At 40.7% G+C, this 21,394-nt stretch overlaps 1 protein-coding gene across 1 annotated transcript; it reads right to left on the bottom strand.

Annotated features, from left to right (window-relative positions):
• Window positions 1-2,531: 2,531 nt before the first annotated feature.
• Window positions 2,532-8,964, bottom strand: LOC147056577 (E3 SUMO-protein ligase CBX4-like). The gene is made up of 5 exons (XM_085912952.1): window positions 8,691-8,964; window positions 8,515-8,558; window positions 8,090-8,155; window positions 6,315-6,381; window positions 2,532-5,140 (listed from the first exon to the last, which is right to left on the bottom strand). Exons 1-5 carry the CDS (start codon window positions 8,946-8,948, stop codon window positions 3,740-3,742), a joined length of 1,836 nt encoding a protein of 611 aa, XP_085769078.1. The 5' UTR covers window positions 8,949-8,964; the 3' UTR covers window positions 2,532-3,739.
• Window positions 8,965-21,394: the final 12,430 nt, after the last annotated feature.

The raw sequence follows: 21,394 nt of genomic DNA, 5'->3' as shown, positions 1-21,394 counted from the left end.
TCCAGGACGTCGGCAATCCTGGTGAGGATTAAACTGTAAAATACCTATTAATATATTTCTTTATTTTAATTGTGTCAACAGCACAGATGAATAACGCTGCATGATGTAAAAAAAATGTGGCTTGCTATCAATGTGGTATCTTTAGCGGACGGTTATGTATTCTTCACGCCTGCGCAACGATGACACAAATGTGAACTTGGCTATTTTAAATCATGCTCATACGTCATGTCGATTTGTGTAGCCTACTGAGATTACTCAACCAAAACCCCCCAAGAAAAAGCACATGAACAGCGGATTATTTATCTTTGCTTCACGTCTGATGTACCAAGTCATTACATAAATACCACAAAAAAGAAACTCCCAATAACGCACCCATTGAAGCCGCTCCCAATTTGTTTACATATTTTTTTATTAAAATAAAAATCAATTTAAAGGTCGTTCAAAAAATACAGTATATACAATTTATTATGAAATGTAACAATAATAAATTGTATAATAATAAAATAAATATCCTTGTTATCGTTATTTATGATTATATATCGTTTATTTATGAAATATAAACACTCGTAACAACAATTTAAACCCTAATGAAAACAAGTGGAATAGATTGGATGGGTAGATTAATGTTGTCAATCACTGGTTAATTTGGAGTTGTTGCCGTTGTTACTGTTGTTTTAAGTATTGTAGGAAATAAACGATTTTAAAATACAATGATGATTGTTTTGGAAAAGAGGGAACACACGTAAGATTTAGGCCCAAATGATTTTTTTCAAACAATGACCCGCTGTAAACCATGGAAACTACGCCATACTGTACATATTCAGAATTTGTTCACCACTAATTAATTTCGACTGGAGTACGAAGTGAACATGTGATTTTATTTTAAACATGTTTTTGCATTGTATTTGTAAATACTATATTCCAAAATCCACTGGGTTTTAAAAATACGTGAAATATTGGTTCACTAAATATTCCAATTAGCTTCGTGGAAACAAATTATGCCAATCATATTTCCTGTGTTTTATTCATTCAATATGAGACGCAATTGATGATTTTGGTTTCCGCAGAGTATCTGCGTCCTGGCGCATTGCTGATACATTTTTTTCAAGCCCCTTGAGCAAGGGGGAGAATGACAGGCGCAGTTTAGGTTGGATGAATAAAAATGAAGAGTCGCTGCAACTTGAACAGAGTTTTTAGATATCACGTGTATGCACAATGTATAAATATTAACGTAGAGAAATTTGCGGCGATATATTCAGACAAACAATGAGTGCATATGATTAAATAAGTGAAACTTCATAACAAAACGGACACAGACATCATGGATTTCACTATATTGACACGGGCCCTGCAATGATGCCAAATATCCACAAACCGTTATTTCGATGCACAGACTAGTCAGCTATAGTCATCATTTCACTTATGTGCAGGCTACTGCAGGCCATAAAAGACTTTAGATGTAAATTTCGATTGCCGACATAATCTTGAATTAACCACACCGCAATCATTGTTACACGCATTCATTGCTGTCTGCCTTGCCTTTGTGAGAATACCTCACAAAGACATGTAATGGAAACAAATATCCTACAATTGGCGACAGGACTGGTTATTTATTATGCAGTAGCCATTGTATTGTGAAGGAACATTAGAATAAAAAAAAACGAGTGGGTTGATTGTTTAAAAGAAGCAACAAAGCTGTCAGTCAGTCGCGCTGCACGTAGCATGCATGACTTTGCGTGCGACACTGTAAAGATATGACAACGTGACGCTCAACCGCAAAATTAGACTTTAGCTATGCAAACGAGCAGCTTGCTCCCCGAGCTCGATGTGTGGACTTTGCAGCTGTTGTACCCCAAAACATGGCATTCTGATACTGCCGCAGCTGCTGCGAGGCGTTTTTTTTTTTTTTCTCTCTCTCTCAACCAGACAGAACGGGAGAGCGAGAGGACAGCCATTTTCTCCCACTCTGTGCTTGCATGCGCACGTCCGCGCGTAGAGAACACACACGGTTCGAGTGGCGGATTGAGATAGAAGGAAATGATCCATTTTACACACGTTTGACAGGCATTTGCAGATTACGTCAGTCACGCGTACGGTAAAGACAACAATTGGTGGTCAACGCGATGTTTTGGGGAGGTAAATGCATGAGCACGTCGTTTCGCTCTGCACATCTCCGCGCCCTTCAGTTTTAGAGCGGAACAGCAACCAAATGAAATGAAGGAAATCGGAAACCGCTGCCACCGCTTTTGTGAAAAAAATGCACCAGGGCGTTCTCCACATGGCAGCAGTTTTGTTCGAGAGACCACCTGCCTTGGTCGTTAATATTGGGCAGTAGACGATGGTGCAATCCTTGCATGAAAATTGTTTTCAAATAATAAAGGACGGTAATAACGACTACACTCATTTTTAAATAAAATGTTTCATTAGTCATGCTTATGATGAAGCTACCCATTCCTGCTATTTAACAAGCACATAAGGAGCCACTATGTTAAGCAGTGTAAAAAGTCATAATATCAACCCAGCGGCAAACCTTAACTTGCAAATAATTTTATTATTGCAAAACTGTTTAGGAAGCATTCACTTAGTCTGCTGCACACAAAACATGAAAATGCATCACTGCACCCATACAAATCACATATGTTGTAAGAGTTATTCTGTTAAAACACATCATTATGGTAAAGTGAGAGTAATACAGCATAGTCAAACACAAGGGGACCTCTCTGTATATGTTGTTGAGATTGCCAACGTGTTCTCAAAGTTATTTGATAAGGGTTTGATATGGCCTTATGGAACACATACTGAAGACACAGCACAGATGTGCGGGCCACACAGAATGTGGAGAATGGAATGATAGATAACCCATCTGGTGGTATGAATTGGATGGACTACACAGATCAACTAGCACAAGGATTTGTGATTGGGATATCAATCACATGAAGAATGAATGCAGTGCTGCAAACAAAAGATAAATCAGTAAATGCTTGCACTGACTTAACCATCTTAATGGAGTGTCGGAGGCACAGTGTCAGACAACAAAAGCAGGAACAAATAAAAACATAAGCAACATTGAGCAAGTTTCATTTGACACTCTCTCCTCAAAAATACAAATGACACTTATTGACTATTGTGTTTTGCTCGTTAGTTTTAAAACAAGTATCTAAAAAGCATCTATCTGATCTTGTTCACACCTTTTGCTAATGCACGCACACACACACACACACACACACACACACACACACACACACACACACACACACACACACACACACACACACACACACACACACACACACACACACACACACACACACACACACACACACACACACACACACACACACACACACACACACACACACACACACACACACACACACACACACACACAGTGTATTTGACCATGTTTGAATATAGAATTCTTCCATACAAACATTTATATAAAGCCTATTTTCTTTACAAGACTTTGAATGTAGACTGTAGCAAGCACAAATTAAAAAAAAAAAATCATTAAGTGCATTTTCAGTTAGTTCTAACGTTCCTTGCTTTCTGAACTAAGTTTGAAAATACTGCATGTGATAAAGTCATAACAAATGACAAATTGTCATGCAGGAAATAAGCAAATAAAGCAAAGAATCCAAATGCTTTTCTTTGTGAGCTATACAAAATGATACAAAAACTGGTTCTATTTGCACATTCACGCCTCTGAAAATACAAATATATCTTATGTACATTTTTACAGCTACACTGCAACATATTCCTTGAAGGTAACTGTGAGGCAGTTTGTAGTAATATCTGTGATGACTATATTCCCAAGGAACGGCTGAAAAGAGGGAAACAAAGTCTCCACTTTCCCATTTTCCCGCTCACCAACAGTCACCGAATCAACTGTGTCCGCACTTTTTTGCGCTTCAGCCTGGGGCTGATTTTCAGTTTGATCTTTCACTTGCAAGTCTGTCTGCGTTCCATCCTGTGTGTGCAGTTCTGGCTGGCTCCTCGCGGAAGCGGCAACTTGAGGCCTGGGCTTCACAATGCTCAAGTCAATAGGCTCCTCTTGATCATGATCAGCATAGTCACAGTGCCGCAATGAAAAGGGAGCCCGGAGGCCATTTTGGTCAGTGCTAATGCTTTGGGTGGGTGAGGAGACTGTGTGGTGGGAGCTTAAAAACCTCTTGTTACTCCCGTGCTCCTCACTGTCAGTGTCAGAAAGGTGTCGCTTTAATCTTTGAAATTCATCTCGGGTTGCTTTTTTGTCAGTGAACACAGGAACTCCGGTGTCCAGAGGCAACGAGACCGGATTAGGCTGATCGGCTGGAAGCGGACACTGACCCCTGACCTCATCGTGTTTATCCTGTTCGGTCACAGAAGGCTCAGCTTGGGCGGACCGTTGGTTTTCTTTGGTGCAATCTCCCGTGCATCCCGAGGCGGCTTTGGGTTTCTCTGCAAATCCGTTAACGAGGCCGAGATGTTTGACCAGCTTCATCTTCTCAAGGTGTCTCTCCGTGTTGTCCGCTCCTTGCGAAAAGGTCTCTGCCGACTGGGATTCACCATTCGTAAGCTTTGCCGCCTCCATTCCGTTTTCCATGTATTTACTCATGACAATAACAATCCGTCCGTTCTTATTTTTGTTTTTCACAATTTTCAGTTTGCTGCCGCTGACACCATTATGCTGTACTGAGGCGTGGTCTTTCGGCTTCGCCGTCTCCAGTTCTTTGTGGCCGTTGAGGTCTGCCGGGAGCTTTTTCAGCTCCATGGTGATGTCCTTTACTTTGGTCAGGACGCCTGAAGTCTTGTCCCGGAACCATTTTTGCTGCAGCACAGGGGGAAGATTGTACCCTTTGACGGGCAACTCCGGAGCCTTGACCTCTCTGGGCTTGGCAAAGACAGACTCATGCACCTGCAGGCCCGGCTGGTAGTGATGGTGGTTCTTCTGATAGTAGAACTTGGTGCCATTGGCATGCTGCTCAGTCTCTCGGTCTCGGCTCATGGGCTGGTACTGATGATGCTTCTTGCTGTTCAGATGGTACCGCTGGCTCTGGGGATGCAGCTTTGGAACAGAACCGGTGTTGTGACAGCTGTCTTCTTCCAGGGATGACTCATGAATGCCAGCAAGCATGCTGGATCTCCGGGCAAAAGAAGGTACCTGTCAAGTACAATGTCATTAATTGTTTGGTGATGGACCATCGAGTCTTGGTGAAGAGATAGAAAGTAGCTTTCAAAAGCATGCAGACCAAGTAAACAGCCGCAAAAACTAGCTTTCAAAAGCATGCAGACCAAGTAAACAGCCGCAGTAGCGCAACCATTGTAATTAGGATCTGGAGCGATACCTTCTTGGATAAGCTCTTGCATATGCATGCATTAGAGTTGGGGAAATTTCATTACTAACTGAGAAATGTTGCCAAATTCCCCAGTCGGTGAAAAGGTAACAATTTCTTCTTTTCAAAGTTAGCTTCCGAGTGGCCCACGAGTTGTACTGAGTGACTACTCGTGATACATTGTATATGTAAAGTAACCTCTGCAGGACCTAGTAATTCCCTTCTCTCATAGGCAACAAAACACAGCACCCCCCCACCCACCCCCCGTCATTCACAAGCACCGCTGGTGACATTTGTTTCAAGTGTTTCCTGTGGCAGTGACCTCAGCTAGCAGGAATGCCTTCGGCATGCTTTTGTGACCTGTCATTGACTTGAGCACGTGTTACCACTGACACCTTTCCTGAGAGGAATAGAAGCATTCCTCTGAGTGCTACTCCTGACCTTTAGGGTGGATAAAGGATACACAAAATGTGCCATTCACGTTCTTGGAGCTACAGCAACTGTCGTTAGGTCACAATTTCAGATACTCATCACTTTAAACTTTTGGCTGTTAAAGTTTGCTTGCATTAAGGCCAGACTCGTGAAACTAAAAAGGCTCGTCATTAGTCATATACATAATAACAAGCACCTACTTTGCATTATGCATTAAAACACGAATCAGCCTGGAGTTTAGTGGATTTTTATTTAAAGTCAAGATTTTCAGGGATTATTTGGCTTTATTGTTAATTTCTTAGTTTAAATTCTCTTTGGAAATTATAAGGATGAGATTTGTGAAAAAAATTCTTTGACACACAGAAGCTAAATGAAGTTACAATATTGGGATCCTATGTTGCAAATTGAATTGAACAGGTTTATCATACAGTATTTACATGACAAATAATTGTCAGAAAATAAGTCTCGTGTGTCTCATTTTTGTTCCCACCCTTTATGGAATATCGAATTCTAGTGTTGAGTTGTTGGTAGTAATTCTTTATCCACATGCAGCACCATATACTTTCTTACCTGAACCAGAAGGTGCTTGGGTTTGGGCCCTCTCTTGCGATAGCCCATCAGCTGCTCTTGACGTTCCCTGTGAGAGAAACAGCAGGTCGTGATGGAAGCCACCTTGTATTGAGAAAAGTTGCTGTCACACGGCAACGCACTGTATAATAAATGATCCGGACGCGAGTCTGACTGGAGCTACTGATCTACAAAAGTATAAACACTGCAGTCAAATGAGACCCCAACCGTACCAAATGAACACGCCACTGGTTTTAGGAATGTATCCAGGCGCTAAAGGGTATAGGCCCTCGCTGACCCAACTCCCCATACTCTTCTCTTCATAGCAGTAACTCAATACTGCAGACAGAAGTGATGTCAGTCCCCTCCCCCCATCCGCCTCCCTCACATCTAATTACAGTGACGACTCAGTGTATTTTCATAGTCTGGCATTCGGACAATTTGGCTCCCCGGAGAGACATGCAATTAGTTTCAATAAAATCTCTCCTTTAGCGAGAGAGTGAGAGGGGGAGAGAGAGCGAGAGAGAGAGAGAGCGAGAGAGAGAGAGAGAGAGAGAGAGAGAGAGAGAGAGAGAGAGAGAGAGAGAGAGAGAGAGAGAAAGAGAGGTAATTGCTAAAACAGACGGAGAGCGATGTCCATGTTAACATGTGACCTGCGCCTGAAAGGTTGCAGTGTGTGAAATAACACACAGGCTTAGAGAAAAGCCAGTGACAAGTTAACACAATATCCATCGAAAATATTCAGTTATTGAGACCAGAGACTTTTTAAGCAGTTAGCCAGAATTTGACCACAGAAACTCTCTACTAATATAGAGCACAAGGAAGTTGGTCACATCTTGACATTTTTAAAGATCATGTAATTTATGACTCCAATTTAGCAGTAAACAAAAAGTTCCTTTCTCTGTGCATTTTCAACAAGTTAGAAACAGATGACAACAAGATGTTTATCCTAAAGTCTCCTTCTTCCTCCCAAACTAGTGCTTCTATTGCTTTATGAGGATATTGGACTTTCACCGGCAGAAGTGAGAAAGCTATCTCTCAGACTCCTACGTGTACTTACAATGTCTTGTCAACATGACTCGTCCAGTGTTAATTAACTATGGTTGAATAGATGCCAAAGGTGATACTGAAAGCTTGCATGACAGCCATTTTACTTTGTAATAAAACACTACGAAACACTATGATGTGAGGGTGAATATTTGAAGTGTGCAAATTCATTAGAATCACTAACCAGACAACAACATTCCACAGGAGCTAACAAAAGCATTTGTGCTAAATACAATGAAACAAAGTACATAAAGTAGTCAATCCATGTTCTGTGGAAATTGTCACAGTTACATGTGATGACTGGATGGTGGGACACTCAAGCATGAGAACCTGATGCTGACATGCAAAGAAAGCTCATCTGACAAAAGGGCGTTGATGCTCCACTTGGCTCTGACCTTTCCCCCGATTTGACCCTACAATGACACCGGTTTTAATCCTAATCCGGTCTTTATGACGGTGTCGAATAACTGACACATGATGCAGACAGTTTATCGTCAACACTGGATTTTCCTGGATGTTTGCCGAGGCGGCAAAGTTTATGCTATAAACACACGCAAATCTTGCTTAAAACATGTCGATGATTGAAAGAGGTGAAGTATTGTGTTGTAAAATCAAAAAAGTAAGGACAAGTGGATTTAAACGTGTCGTCATGCTAACACAAACCGAATATGGGCTTTGGCACTTGTAAGGCTGGTTTTGTCCAACTGCTAAAAAAAAAAAAAAAGAAATACCTGTCTTCAAAAGCATCAAGTAGCCTTGGATCCAGAATGTTCTCTTCTGGTTCCCATGTATTGTACCTGTTTGCATAGGTGGTCATTAGTCGACAAACACAAGACACAACATAAGTGGCACAGATAAAAAAACAGCAGTTGATTGATTTAAGACTAGTTAGGTGACATTCGTAAACATGCGGAAACATTCCGGCTACATTCAACTACCAGTAACTTTGAAAGGCCTACTGTACACTGAACGTCAAAATGAAGAAGCGGTGTGCATGTCTTTAATTGGGGGGTATTGTGCATTGCACGCATAGTAAACTTACAACCATCATTTGTGGCAAAAAAAATAAATAAAAGCAAGCCCCCATGATCTCAATCGTTCGAGTTAGGATGTGACAGTTGCAGAAACCATTGCTGACGTTTATGGGGTCACTTACTTTGGAGACCATCCACGCCACTTGACCAAATACTCAACCCTTCCCTGTGAAAAGACAAATGAGCAGCATAAGCGGCGACAAGAACACGCGGTTCGGGTCATCATATAACATCACGTGTTGTCAGAAAATGTAAACAGCCTGAGTGAAGAGGAAAGCTTCATTTTCACGCGACTAACCTTCCGGCTACGCTTCTTCTCGATGCTCTCCACCGCAAAGACATGCTCTCCCGCGGCGGGAAGCTCCATTTTCGCATACAAGCGCAGCGTTTCGTGTGGCTTGTTTTTTTTTTGGGGGGGTCCTGCTTTCCTTTCTTTCGACTTCCGACACCTTATTTCCTCCGAATGAAAAAGCACAAGAACGTTCCTTCGCTTTCTCCTCGGACACTCACTCTGCAGCAGTGGAAGGTTGGAAGCTGCGGCCAGAAAACACTTCATGCAAAATAGCCGTTTGTGTGACGTCAGACGATGGGGCGTGCACAAGGGGGCGGTGTTACTCGGGTGCTGATTTCACGGACGGTTGGACTATTAGAAATTATGAGGGGTTATTGGAAAGATTATTCAAAAAGAAAAATAGAAAAGAAAAATAATACATTCCAAACAGATTATCTTCTTTGTGTGCAGATACTTTGTCATTATTTTCTTTTCTAATTTGTTCTAAATTGAATTAATCGTCTTCTAAATTTTTCACGACTATATCACTTTTAACCCATATAAAGATGGTGTTTCAGTAAAGTAAGACAGATTGCAACAGAAAGAGGACGTGAGTGAGGAAAAAAATGAAAAATGGAGATTTACCGAAATGTGAAACTCGCACCCATTTCAAATGGGAGCGAGCCATACGAAATCAATATGATTAGGTATTGTTGTAAAACACACACAAAAAAACCCCCACATCCAGTGTATTAACAAACTATTCCTTTACAATCCATGTGTATATTTTTTTTAAACTCCATTTTATAACACAGAGGCCTGTGGTTAATAAAACAAAGTGCCCAACATGTATATACATATGTACGTACATAAAAACAATTACAGCTAAATTGACCTGTTGTGGCTTTTAATTAAGTGAGCTGTGTAGTTCAGAAATTACGGTACACTCTTAAAACTCCTCCGTCAAATCCAACTCAATTTAGGTCAAAATTGGACTGAACCACTTACTTGGGTCAATTTGACCAAACTTCCTGGGTTGTTTTGCACAAACAACCAATTTATTGGTACAAAACAACTTTCAAAATTGAATTGTTTTTTTGCAAAACACCCCAAAGATCATTCAAATTGAAGCAAGTTAGTGGGTTGGACCCATTTTTAACCCAGAGTGTGTGTAAGATACGTTGAGAGGACTTGTTGCAAGTCACCTCAAAAGGAACATCAGTTGGCTACAACAGAGGTCCCCAAACACTGGGCAACGAACCGCTATCGGTCCGTGGGTCATTTGGTACTCGGCTGCACAGAAAAAAACAAAACATTTGTTAAATATTTTTTTATCAATAATCAATTAATTCAGATCAAGACACTCGTGGACAAGCCAAACAGAGGCTGCATTTTCAGGGTAAGTACAGCTAGCTAGTTAGATAACTGCATGTCACAATTCACAGTTTAATGCTACTGTAGTTCCACATTTGAGTAGACTATTACATAGTTCTCAGACTTTGCTCATGCTAACAATTATCGTCAGACATTCATAATGTTATTTAGAAATTTAGAATCTCTGTATTCACTTTGCAGTTTGGAGAAACCTTAATAAGATGCTCAACGTAACCAATATGGTGTACTGCACAGTGCTCAAGAGTTGTGTAACGATTCCTGTTTTGCAACAAGATCATTTAAATATACAGTATAAAAAGTGACCCACTGGCAAGTCGCTGACAGGACAAGCAGCAGAAAATCTCTCTCTCTCTCTCTCTCTCTCTCTCTCTCTCTCTCTCTCTCTCTCTCCTCTCTCTCCCTCTCTCTCTCTCTCTCCTCTCTCTCTCTCTCTCTCTCTCTCTCTCTCTTCTCTCTCTCTCTCTCTCTCTCTCTCTCTCTCTCTCTTTCTCTCTCTCTCTCTCTCTCTCTCTTTCTCTCTTTTCTCTCTCTCTCTCTCTCTCTCTTCTCTCTCTCTCTCTCTCTCTCTCTCTCGCTCTCTCTCTCTCTCTCTCTCTCTCTCTCTCTGCGCTCTCTCTTCTCTCTCTCTCTCTCTCTCTCTCTCGCTCTCTCTCTCTCTCTCTCTCTTTCTCTCTCTTTCTCTCTCTTTCTCTCTCTCTCTCTCTCTCTCTCTCTCTCTCAAACTCTCTCAAACTCTCTCAAACTCTCTCAAACTCTCTCAAACTCTCTCGCCCTCTTACGCACGCACACACGCATAAACAAAACACAAATACAAACACCACGCACACGCACATGTGCGCACAGACACAAACTTCTCTTTTGTCTCGGTTTTAATCCCATTGCCGTTCATTTAGTGCTCAGCAGCATTTGAAAATACGAGCTGTGGTGAGACATTGAACACATCTCCCCTGGTTCCTGTGTGTGGAGATGAGGGTGGCAATTGCCATCAGTTGCCATGAAAAGATGAGGTGCATGCATAGTCGAGGAGCGTTGCACGTCTACAATACAACGTAGATATGCAAATATTTTTTAATGACCTCTCTATTTCCATCCAGTATTGACCCTAATGTAAAAATGACATTGATACAAAACAATTAGACATAAACGTACGACATTGGTAATCAACAATCAAATGGGGATGCGCGTAGATTAATTTTAACTGCACGGAATACGAAACAGATACGGGATGATTGTACATCCCCTGCCCGCCTCTCGAATTGCTGAAGTTCAATGTGGGGGCGGATCCTGTTGCGTAAATAAAGAGTCAAGGTCACACGCGGAGATGACATTTCTCTTGGCACCGTGACGTGTCAATTTTCTGGTGGATTTCCGTCGTTTTGCGTGAGATGTAGGTCAGGATCCAGCAGGCTATTTTACCGCGGCGGGAGGAGGGACACACGTACACCACCGCAATGTTTCCTAAAATTGTCATTAAACATTGCATTTTGAAAGCCCGTAAACAACAAGAAAACCTCAAAAGGCCCGAATTTGCATTGCTTCATTCATCGGCACCCAATACAATTTAGCAGCGGAGGGAGGAGGAGGCTGTAATGGTCGACCTATTGCAGTGAGGCACGACTGTCTTTCCTTATTTGGAAATGGGCGAAGCTTGACGTTAGATTATCACATTTAATCGTTTGACCGTTGCACTTGAACCGTTGCACTTGAACTATCTGAAGACGACGTGTTTTCAGTGGCCGGGCATGGATCTTTTGCCTCCGAGCTCCGACAACAACTGGTTGTCTGAGGGAGGCGCGCGCCACAGAATTCCGTGCGCACTACAATATACAGACTACGCAGCCCGTTTGAGTTTATTCGCATGAACGGTACATTTGCAGAAAGAAACATTTTAAAAAATGGATGGGGCCAACTGGAGGCGTATGTGTTTGTGCGTGTTTGTGTGTTTCAAATATGTGAAATGATGCCGCGATTTTATCGCTCAAGTAGTTGCCACCTGCCTCTATCAACAAAATGGTCGGCATATTTGTCAACCCATGTATTTCTTCCTAATCTGATCCGATATGGTCGCGAGAATGTTCCTGTAACATTGACGTTGGCTTCCTCGATAGGCAGATTCCACAAGCACGCATGCAAAAATGTGTCAAATTTATGGACAGTCAGCTTAAGTGAAGGAGAAATCCGTGGATAAAAAATGAGAAGATCTGCGTTCTAATAATGAAGATCTGATCAAAATAGACGGAGCCCAATTTTCTAAATTCTTTGTCACTCTTGCAATCAACAAGCTTCTCTTGCCGTCCCGTCTGGTATTTATAGAACAAAAAGCAAATACAGTGGAGCCTCGGTTTTCGAACACAATCCGTTCCAGAAGGCTGTTCGAGAAGTGAATCTTTCGAATTCCGAATTATGTTTTCCCACTACAAATTATGGAAAAAAATTCATTCCGTTACAAGGAAAAAAATTCATTTGCGCATTTTTGTCCGATAGCGCAACTGAAGCGCCGCCAAACGCGCAACCGTAGCACCTCACCGACCGGGCAACTGCACCGTGCTGGTCGCATTATTGTGACAGAGCGGCCGCTGAAATTTTGAAAATATTTACAAAGTCCTGATGTACTTTCCAAAATTTAAGTGGACCGCAGTGCGCAGGAAGTTTAATTTTGTCTGATCGCGCAACTGCACCGCATTGCCGAACGTCCAACCCTAGCGCGCCGCCGACCACGCAATTCCACCGCGCGGGTCACATTATTGTAACAGAGCAGTCGCTAAAATTTACAAAATACTTTTTAAGTCCTAATGAACTTTCCTAAATTTAAGTGGCGCAACTGCAGCAAGTCACCGACAGCGCAACTGCACCGCGCTGGTCGCATTATTGTGACAGAGGGGCCGCTGAAATTTAGAAAATATTTTTAAAGTCCTGATGTACTTTCCAATTTAAGTGGACCTCAGTGCGCAGGGAACTTAATCATGTCCGATCGCGCAAAGGCAGCGCACCGCCGGTCGCCCAACCGTAGCGCGCGGCTGACCGCGCAACTGCACCGCGCTGGTCGCATTATTGTGACAGAGCGGTCGCTAAAATTTAGAAAATATTTTTAAAGTACTAATGGACTTTCCAAAATTTAAGTGGACCTCAGTGCGCAGGAAGTTTAGTTTTGTCCGATCGCGCAACTGCAGCGCGTCACCGACAGCGCAACTGCACCGCGTTGGTTGCATTATTGTGACAGAGGGGCCGCCGAAATTTAGAAAATATTTTTAAAGTCCTGATGTACTTTCCAAAATTTAAGTGGACCTCAGTGCGGAGGGAGCTTAATCATGTCCGATCGCGCAAAGGCAGCACCGCCGAACGCACAATCCTAGCGCGCCGCCGACCGCGCAATTCCACCGCGCTGGTCGCATTATTGTGTCAGAGCGGTCGCTAAAATTTAGAAAATATTTTTAAAGTACTAATGGACTTTCCAAAATTTAAGTGGACCTCAGTGCGCAAGGAGCTTAATTTGGTCCGATCGCGCAACTGCAGCGCGCCGAGCGCTCACTGTCGCATTGCTTTAGGAACTTCTTTGTGTTCTCGCATGGCTTTACTGCTCCCACTTGCTTCCTTTGGAGGAATGATTAGAGTTGATGCAATCCTCAGAGTAACGACAATGTAATAACGAACCGAGTCAGTTTGCATTCGACAACCAAATTTTCCGACATCCGAAGCAAAAATATCGAATACCAAATTGTTCGAGAACCGGGACGTTCGAAAACCGAAGCTCCACTGTACGTACATTCCAAAGGAACTGCACGATTATGCATTTTGCAGCACAAATATATGCCAGCACTTTGCCGTATGTAAGTGTCCTATATATCAATACCTGTATACAAAAAATGTTGTGATTCAGTGTTAAGTAATCATTCATCTTGAATAAATTGTCAATGGATGTTAAAACGTTTTTTAAAGATTGTTAAAAAAAATATTAATAACCCTTGTAGAATAGTGTGATGCTGATGTGAACTATTATAAATTATATTTGTATTTGGCCAATTGAGCAGGGCGAAGAAATATAAACCCGTTTGTGTTACACAATTGCAAACTAACAGCAGTCTATTCAGCACAGTTTAATTATTCCCTTAATGTTGTGGATGGTGACTCTAGCTAGCAACTTCATCTTTCATGAAATAATGTTGTTTTCCACAGCTTTACTGTTTATAAAACAATAAAGATTGCCATTACTTTTCAGAACCCACCCCACCCCCCCATTTTATCACTATTCTCAGAGGAAATGAAGGGAAAACGTGATGCCTATCAGTTGGAGCAATGATGAGGAGAGCGTCTGCTTTATGTCTACTGAATAATGTGTGAAACTTCAAACAAGTCACAGGTTGTAAATCTAATTTTTTCTGGCACATCTATATAGACAGGGCGGAGAGGATGAGGAGCAGGTGTGGTGATCTATTTTGGATGACATTTCCACCAAGAAAGAAATTGCTACATGCAATACAGCCCCGCACAGTCAATCAATGGACAGCAGTCGAAAAACACAGAATGGTCATTAAGAACAGTTTGCATGTGACAGCATACAAGAGATGAACCAAATGTAGAAAATTAGTTTAGAGCTGGGCAGTATGGTAGTTAAGTAGTTAGCATGTCAGACTGCCGCTCTAGAGTTTATGGGTCTGTGTGGGGTACTTTGACTTCTTCCTACATTTCAAAGACATGCATGGAGAGTCTGAAGGACTGAATGCGAAGGTTTGTATTTATTTGAATTGCATATGTGCCGTGAGATTGGTTGGTTGGTACAGAATGTGGATGGATGAATCTTATGGATGGAAGGATGCTTATGAATGACCCCAGTAAATCCCTAAAAATAAAGTAATTTTTTCTCTGTGATCATAGAACAAAAGTATGCCTAACCTTTGAGCCAAAGTCAATTGGATGTTTACGTATAATGTATGAATACAAAGTCTTTGTGTAACATACTCCAATACAACATTTTTTTGCTATTACCGACTTGGTACAAAATATTTGACAATCACTGTTTGCCATTATGCTGTCAAACCTCCATAGTTGAACAATCAGCTCCTTGACATTGATTTATTTCAAAGTTAGTCCAAATTCAAATCAATATTACTTTTAGGAAATGATGTCAAGTGAATGAAATTGTTTGTTAATTTGTTCACTAAACTTTTATTAACCATATAAGCAATGTTTTAAGGGGGTTAATATATTGTTTGCCATGATTATTTTCTACATTCCAGGTTTGGTTTGTCATTTGAGACAAACAGATATTTTCCTTAACTAATTTTGCTGCAAATTGGACATTTGAATTTGGAAATGGACCAACCAATATGATCAATTTCAAAGGCACAAATGTGCATTGTCCCAAACTGCCACTACACTCAAAGTTCCAAACTGCCAATTGAATAGCTGGGCAACATTTCCTTAATGAATGTCTGTATGACTCATTAATCAGAGCTGCTTCCCTACATCCATTCATTTTCTATAGTTAGTTGATGCTGAGCCAGAGCCTTCACCAGCTGACTATGAGAGGGGGAGGGGAGGTGTCCACTCTCAACTGGTTACCAGTCACCCCAAGGGTACAAAAAGACAAACAGGTAATCACCCTTCTGGTCAATAAAGAAGCTTGTTGTGACAGGAAACAGAAGCAACCAGGGAAAACCCACACAGGCATGGGGAGAACATGCTTAACACAAGAGAGCTTCAGCTCAGGTTTGTACCCGGACTGAGCCAATGCTGTTTTGTTTTTTGGGCAGATTGGGTTGAGGATTTGACCCAATGCGTTGGATGAAGATAAGTAAAAAGAAGCCGTACTAATGAGTTAAAGCAAGAGAGAAAATGGTGACCATATTATCAGTTTAGCTGTGGTTAAAAGTTAAAAGTAACACTCGTTGTTCTACCAATATTTTTGAAGTATTCGATGAAGCAGCAATTTTCCCCTTGTAACAAAGCAAGTCATTTGCATCATATGTTTGGCACAGTTTTTATTTTTTATTTTTATTTTTTTATTTTTACAAGGTGCTACCCGCCCATTTTCCTGGGGAGGCCATTGACTTTGACTGGAATTTGAACTCACATCTCCAAAATCATCCTCCAAATCCTAAAGTTAGCTATCACCATTGAGCCACCACTAACATTTTCTAAGACTGGTACCATAAATTAAATGTCAACTTCAGTACACAGCATAGTTGCCAAAAACGACCAAGAGCTTCAGCTCTACAGCTCGTTCGAATCCACTTTTCAAATCTACTGGGTCAAAAATAATTGACTCTCTTCAGTGAGTAGGTTCAAAAACAACCCAGCATTTTTAGCGAGCAGTTAAATCAGAAAAGCCTTTGTCCGTGACAAATGTTCAACAGACCACGTAAAATTGAGCCGTTAACACCTAACTCTGCTGCTTGACCTTCAATTTGTTTATTTATGTCTGTCATTAACTGATAATATTTGATAATAACTTTTGCAAAGCATTTAGCACATGTTTACTCACTACTTCAAACTGTGGAAAAGAAGAAAGGATGTGAGCCAGCCTCTCAATACACGTCAGTAGTGCTTGTGCGTCAGAGGCAAGTTGCAGTGTTGACAATGGGAACTTTGACCACAACACCTGGCTGACTCACAAGCAAAGACGAGCCCATAATGGGACCTTGGGCTTGTTGACGTGGCTGAGACACACAGACACACACGTATGCACGCAAGCAGACGTTTTACGTGACGTATTTCAATGAGTGACTCACTGACTGTCAGCTGAGCCACATCTTTAGAGATTTTTTGTTTGGTTTCTGGCATCACTTAATGATGTAGCTAACAATAACAATCAAGCTCCTTTTTAATTCCTAGGAAAGGAGTGCATTTATTTTGAGGCCACCTCAGAAGGGTACCAAGTCAAATGTGCTTGACATAAAAAAGATTGTCTGTGTCAGGTTTGAGGTCAAGAAATACTCGGAAGCAAATAAATATCACACGGGGTAGCAGTACCTAAAACAAAAATTCTATCATGCACACACAAACTCAAATGTAGATGCAAATCTATGAGGGCAAGATCTTTTTGTGTATTCATTCAACAACTGTCAGTTGGCCAATTCACAGAAAAAATGTGAAGGCTTCTGAGAAAGAAGGAAGAACTGAGGAATTACTGGAATGGAAGATAAAATGATAAATTCAAACTATATTTGAAATTACTTTGTCTCAGTCTATTTAGAGTCAATATACTTAGATGTGGAACTTGGATTATTTGTGCCAGAGGAATGAATAATAACAAAAACACACTAAAAAGCTTTTTGGCAGTGATGAGGGGGAGGATCCAGCCTCAAGGAAAACAAACAGAAAAGTACATAATTTTGGGGCAATTAGACTAGAATCACTAAAAGTGAGGCTTTGGACAGTTTGTGGAATTAGAGTTTTTATTTCTTATTTGACATAACAGTTTTGCTTTCGGCATAATTAAATAAAAACTTGGAGTAAACTGTAAGCCTCTGCTCTAAAATTTGACCTAGTAATGTACTGCATTTTGTTATTACTGCAAAATACAATTCCTCATGGGAGGAAAAAAAAACAATTTACAACACTTTCACACTTTACTGTGCACTCTGTGTTACATCATAGGAATGAGGACAAAGAGAGGGAAAATGTTCTTGTTTTCTTCAGAGTGAAAGAAGACTTTTTCAGCCAGCCATGCCTGGACAACTTCAACTTGACATTTCCAACTTGGATATAACCTGCCGTTTTTTTTTTATACCTAACAATCTCATGCAAAAATGAAATGCAATGCTTTTTCTGGTGGCTGGGTGGACTCTATTTATAATATCCAACCATTCATGCTAGAGGTTGCATGAATTTGCACATGGTTATAGCCTTTTCCATTTTGATAAATGATATATTTTTACTTGGTGACACAGTGTAGAGTGGCTGGTTTTATTTCGTGAAACCAAGCTATAAGTGAAACCCCAGAAATTGCTCATCCCGGTGAGGAGTAGCGCTCGTGGATAATTCAGCTACAGGTGACTCAGCAATTTCCAAAATGGAGTGGGCATGTGTATATCAGCGCCCAACCTGATATGATAAAGACAACGTGTGGTGTGTAACATTAGGTGCATTTCATTTGGATGAAGCGATTTAATTAACCATTTGTGAGTCACTGCTCTACTTTCACTTATCCAAATGTATGAACCCCATTTTAAGCCTGCGACACTTGCTGCCAAAGGTAGTGAGAATTCAGACAATCGCCATCAGAATTAATATTCTGCTCAGGAAAAAATCCTAATAGCCTTACTGTGCAATTGTTGCGCTGTAATTTAGATATGAGCAGAACATGAGGACATTATAATCATTTGGTTTTGTCTTTCCTCCTGTTGCTTCACCTGGCTTCTAGACCTGGTTATGATAATTTGTGTAATCACCATTTCCACACTATGATTACCTAAAGAAATATAATAATATAACCCTCAAATTTTGACATTGCTTGGCTGGCAAACTGTTGAAATATTAGAAATAATTGAAATGCCAAGCTATTGGTGAAATATGAATTAAGTTGATTTGTAAGTTTTATTGTTACTTTTCAAATATGTAATCTTTGTTCAGGCCTTATGACTTGTCTCAATTCATTGGATCAGGTTCAGTGTGGAGAAACATCTGGTCTGTGCTGCTTTCCTCATATTGTAACGTCAATCTCCAGTATCAGCAGGATGCAGCTTGCACAGTGGAACTCATCCAATGTGAAAAGTATTCCACACGTAGTCGCACAATACTCAAAGCCACACAAGGAGGGTTGGAGGTGGAATCGAACCCGCATCCTCCTAACTGTTAGGCGGATGTGCCAGCCAGTGCGCCATCAAGTCACCTTTATTATTATTATTATTATTAGTTTTATTATTATTATTATTATTATTATTTATTTATTTATTTATTTATTTATTTATTTGTTTATTTCTTCTTCTTCTTCTTCTTCTTCTTCTTCTTCTTCTTCTTCTTCTTCTTATTATTATTATTATTATTATTATTATTATTATTATTATTATTATTATATTAGTGTTGGTACCCAATCAGTTCACACCAGTAGGCAGGTGCAACGTTCACCGTCCAACCTCAAAACGTGAGGAAAAAAAAACTGTTGCTTGATTGCTCTTTTTAAAAAAACAAGGGATTAATATAAAACCAGGACTGTAGTCTTTATCACAAACACAATAGGTAGGAAGCAGGCTGAGGTAGGCAATGAGCAGTCACCCACTCAAACGAACCCTTCACCGCTCCCGTCTTCAGGCAACCGTAAAACGATGACACACCTGCGACTTTCTTTTTACCCTTTCTCCAAGCTGCCATCATGCTTTATATTTTGATGACGTATGCAGCCACACAAGGCTTTGTGGCTTGGCTTGCCAACTAAGGTTTTTATCTCCCTATATAAGAAGACCCATTTACCATGTGGTTAGACATGTTTTCTCCTGGAAGTCTCACGAAACCTGGCACTCATGAACTGCTGGCACTCGTGAACTCTTCACTCACCATGAACTACTGTTCATAAACCCTTCACAGACTCCAGAATGAGCGTTTTCACAGAATACTCAAGAAGTAGAAATACACTTTGTTCAGGTCACAATGTGAATGAGTTCCCAAACTTTATTAAACTTGTTTCGGTACAATTCTGGTAATCACATATACTGAACAGAAATTCAAATTCAGGGTCATTGCTTGGAAAAAAAATCTAGTGGTTGCATTTTATCAGTGTTTTCCTTTCTTTTTGTTTTGTCCACTGGGACTTGGCTAATAACTCCCCGTACCCCCCTTAGCAACACTAGCAGTTTTCATCTATTCCTCAAATATTAATTTTTGGTCAATCTCAGCACTTTGAAGTCCATCACACAAACGATTCTTTTACACTTGTCTTTGATGGCCTTTTCCAGGTCTATCTTTGTCCGCGGCACTTTAATCTTCTGCTTTCCTCCTGCATCTTTCTGGGGACCCTTGTTTTTTCTCTGGTACAGCGCAGCCTTACAGTTGTCGACAACCCGCCAACCAACGATGGCAACCAATGAATACTAGTGGCAGGTGGAACGAACTCTATTTTGTTTACAAAAGTCACTCGAGTTTGATTTCCGAAGCTTTGTCCGAGAACCGAGACAAAGATTTCCCGACATTTTGCGTTGAAAATTGAATATGCTGAGGCGGTTGACTTCCCGGGGTTCCACTGTACATTTACAATATTATGCAAACAATTGTAAGCGCTATAACATACTGTAAAATTATTTAACTTTTGCCAATAAAACACAAACTTTTACAGTAACAAGTTTGACACTGATATATGTTCAATTTTTTTTTCCACATTTGGTACTAGTTTTATCATAGTTTTTAGGATGAGCTAGCATGTATGGTAGTTGTTTTGCTGTATTCAATCACGGCATGTTTTTGCGTGATGATTGCAATACGGGACGTTGTGCTCTACTACGGTCTGTCATGCTCTGAGAGGCTGTATAAAGTTGGACTCAGCAGAAGAACTTACTTGAGTTTACTGTGGCCCCTAAACGTGCTCAGAGGTTGCCCAGCATTCACATTTCATCCATACGATAGAAAGCCCAAGGTCATAAATACAGTGCACGTTTAAGCCTTCGAGACTTATCAGTCCTCCTGGGCCAATGCAATGCAACACAAAAAAAAAAAAAGGACTAAATTAGTGTGACAGGATCGCTATTGTCTTATGAAACAGAAGGATGCCAGCAATATAAAGAAAATACATGTATTTTACTGTTTTCCAAGGCCACCAGCAATCATAAATAAAAATACAGCAAACTTGGGTTCAAATCATCAAGCCTTAGTTATCACTGCGCACAAAAGAAGTCTAACAACCTCTTTCCACGTGACATTCCGCATAAGGCCCTGTAAATTCCCCCACAATTGTGCTAGGAGCAACTCCCACCCTTCCCCCCTTGCGTGATTATACTGCTAGGAAGAATATTCATGGTAATGTATATTTAATAAATAAACATTCAGGGTGCCTAAAAAAAAGCATTTAGGTGTATTCGTGTGTGTGAGTGAGTGAGTTTTGGCAATGTTAACATACTTAACAATGTAACAGTTAACATACTATGAAGCAATTGAAATGTTGTGGTGTTTTATAACGACAATTTTGGCATGTCATTTGTCATAACTGGAAGGTGGAGCACACCTTGAAGGAACAGGTGCATTTTAATCTCATGTCTCTGACTTTGGGATAGCGAAAAGGACAAATGTGTAAAGTATGTGTTCGGTTTGAAGTTCCGGGGAAGAAGGCAAAGCAATGCAAGACTGCATTAAAAACCAAAAGCAAGGGTGCCAGGGTAAGTTCAAAATACAAATACCAACAAGAGCCCAAT

The sequence above is a fragment of the Syngnathus leptorhynchus genome, chromosome 5 (genome assembly GCF_054491065.1).
Source record: "Syngnathus leptorhynchus isolate UIUO chromosome 5, UIUO_Slep, whole genome shotgun sequence".
Lineage (NCBI taxonomy): Eukaryota > Metazoa > Chordata > Actinopteri > Syngnathiformes > Syngnathidae > Syngnathus > Syngnathus leptorhynchus.
The sequence above is the reverse complement of the archived record's forward strand: the minus strand, read 5'-3'. Positions and strand labels throughout refer to the sequence as shown.

Coding starts and splice junctions, on each gene's coding strand:
- LOC147056577 (XM_085912952.1), bottom strand. CDS start 8,948: ATGAAGTGTTTTCTGGCCGCAGCTTCCAACCTTCCACTGCTGCAGAGT. Junction 8,559..8,690: donor AGAAGAAGCGTAGCCGGAAG/GTTAGTCGCGTG, acceptor GTCTTTTCACAG/GGAAGGGTTGAGTATTTGGT. Junction 8,156..8,514: donor TGGCGTGGATGGTCTCCAAA/GTAAGTGACCCC, acceptor CTATGCAAACAG/GTACAATACATGGGAACCAG.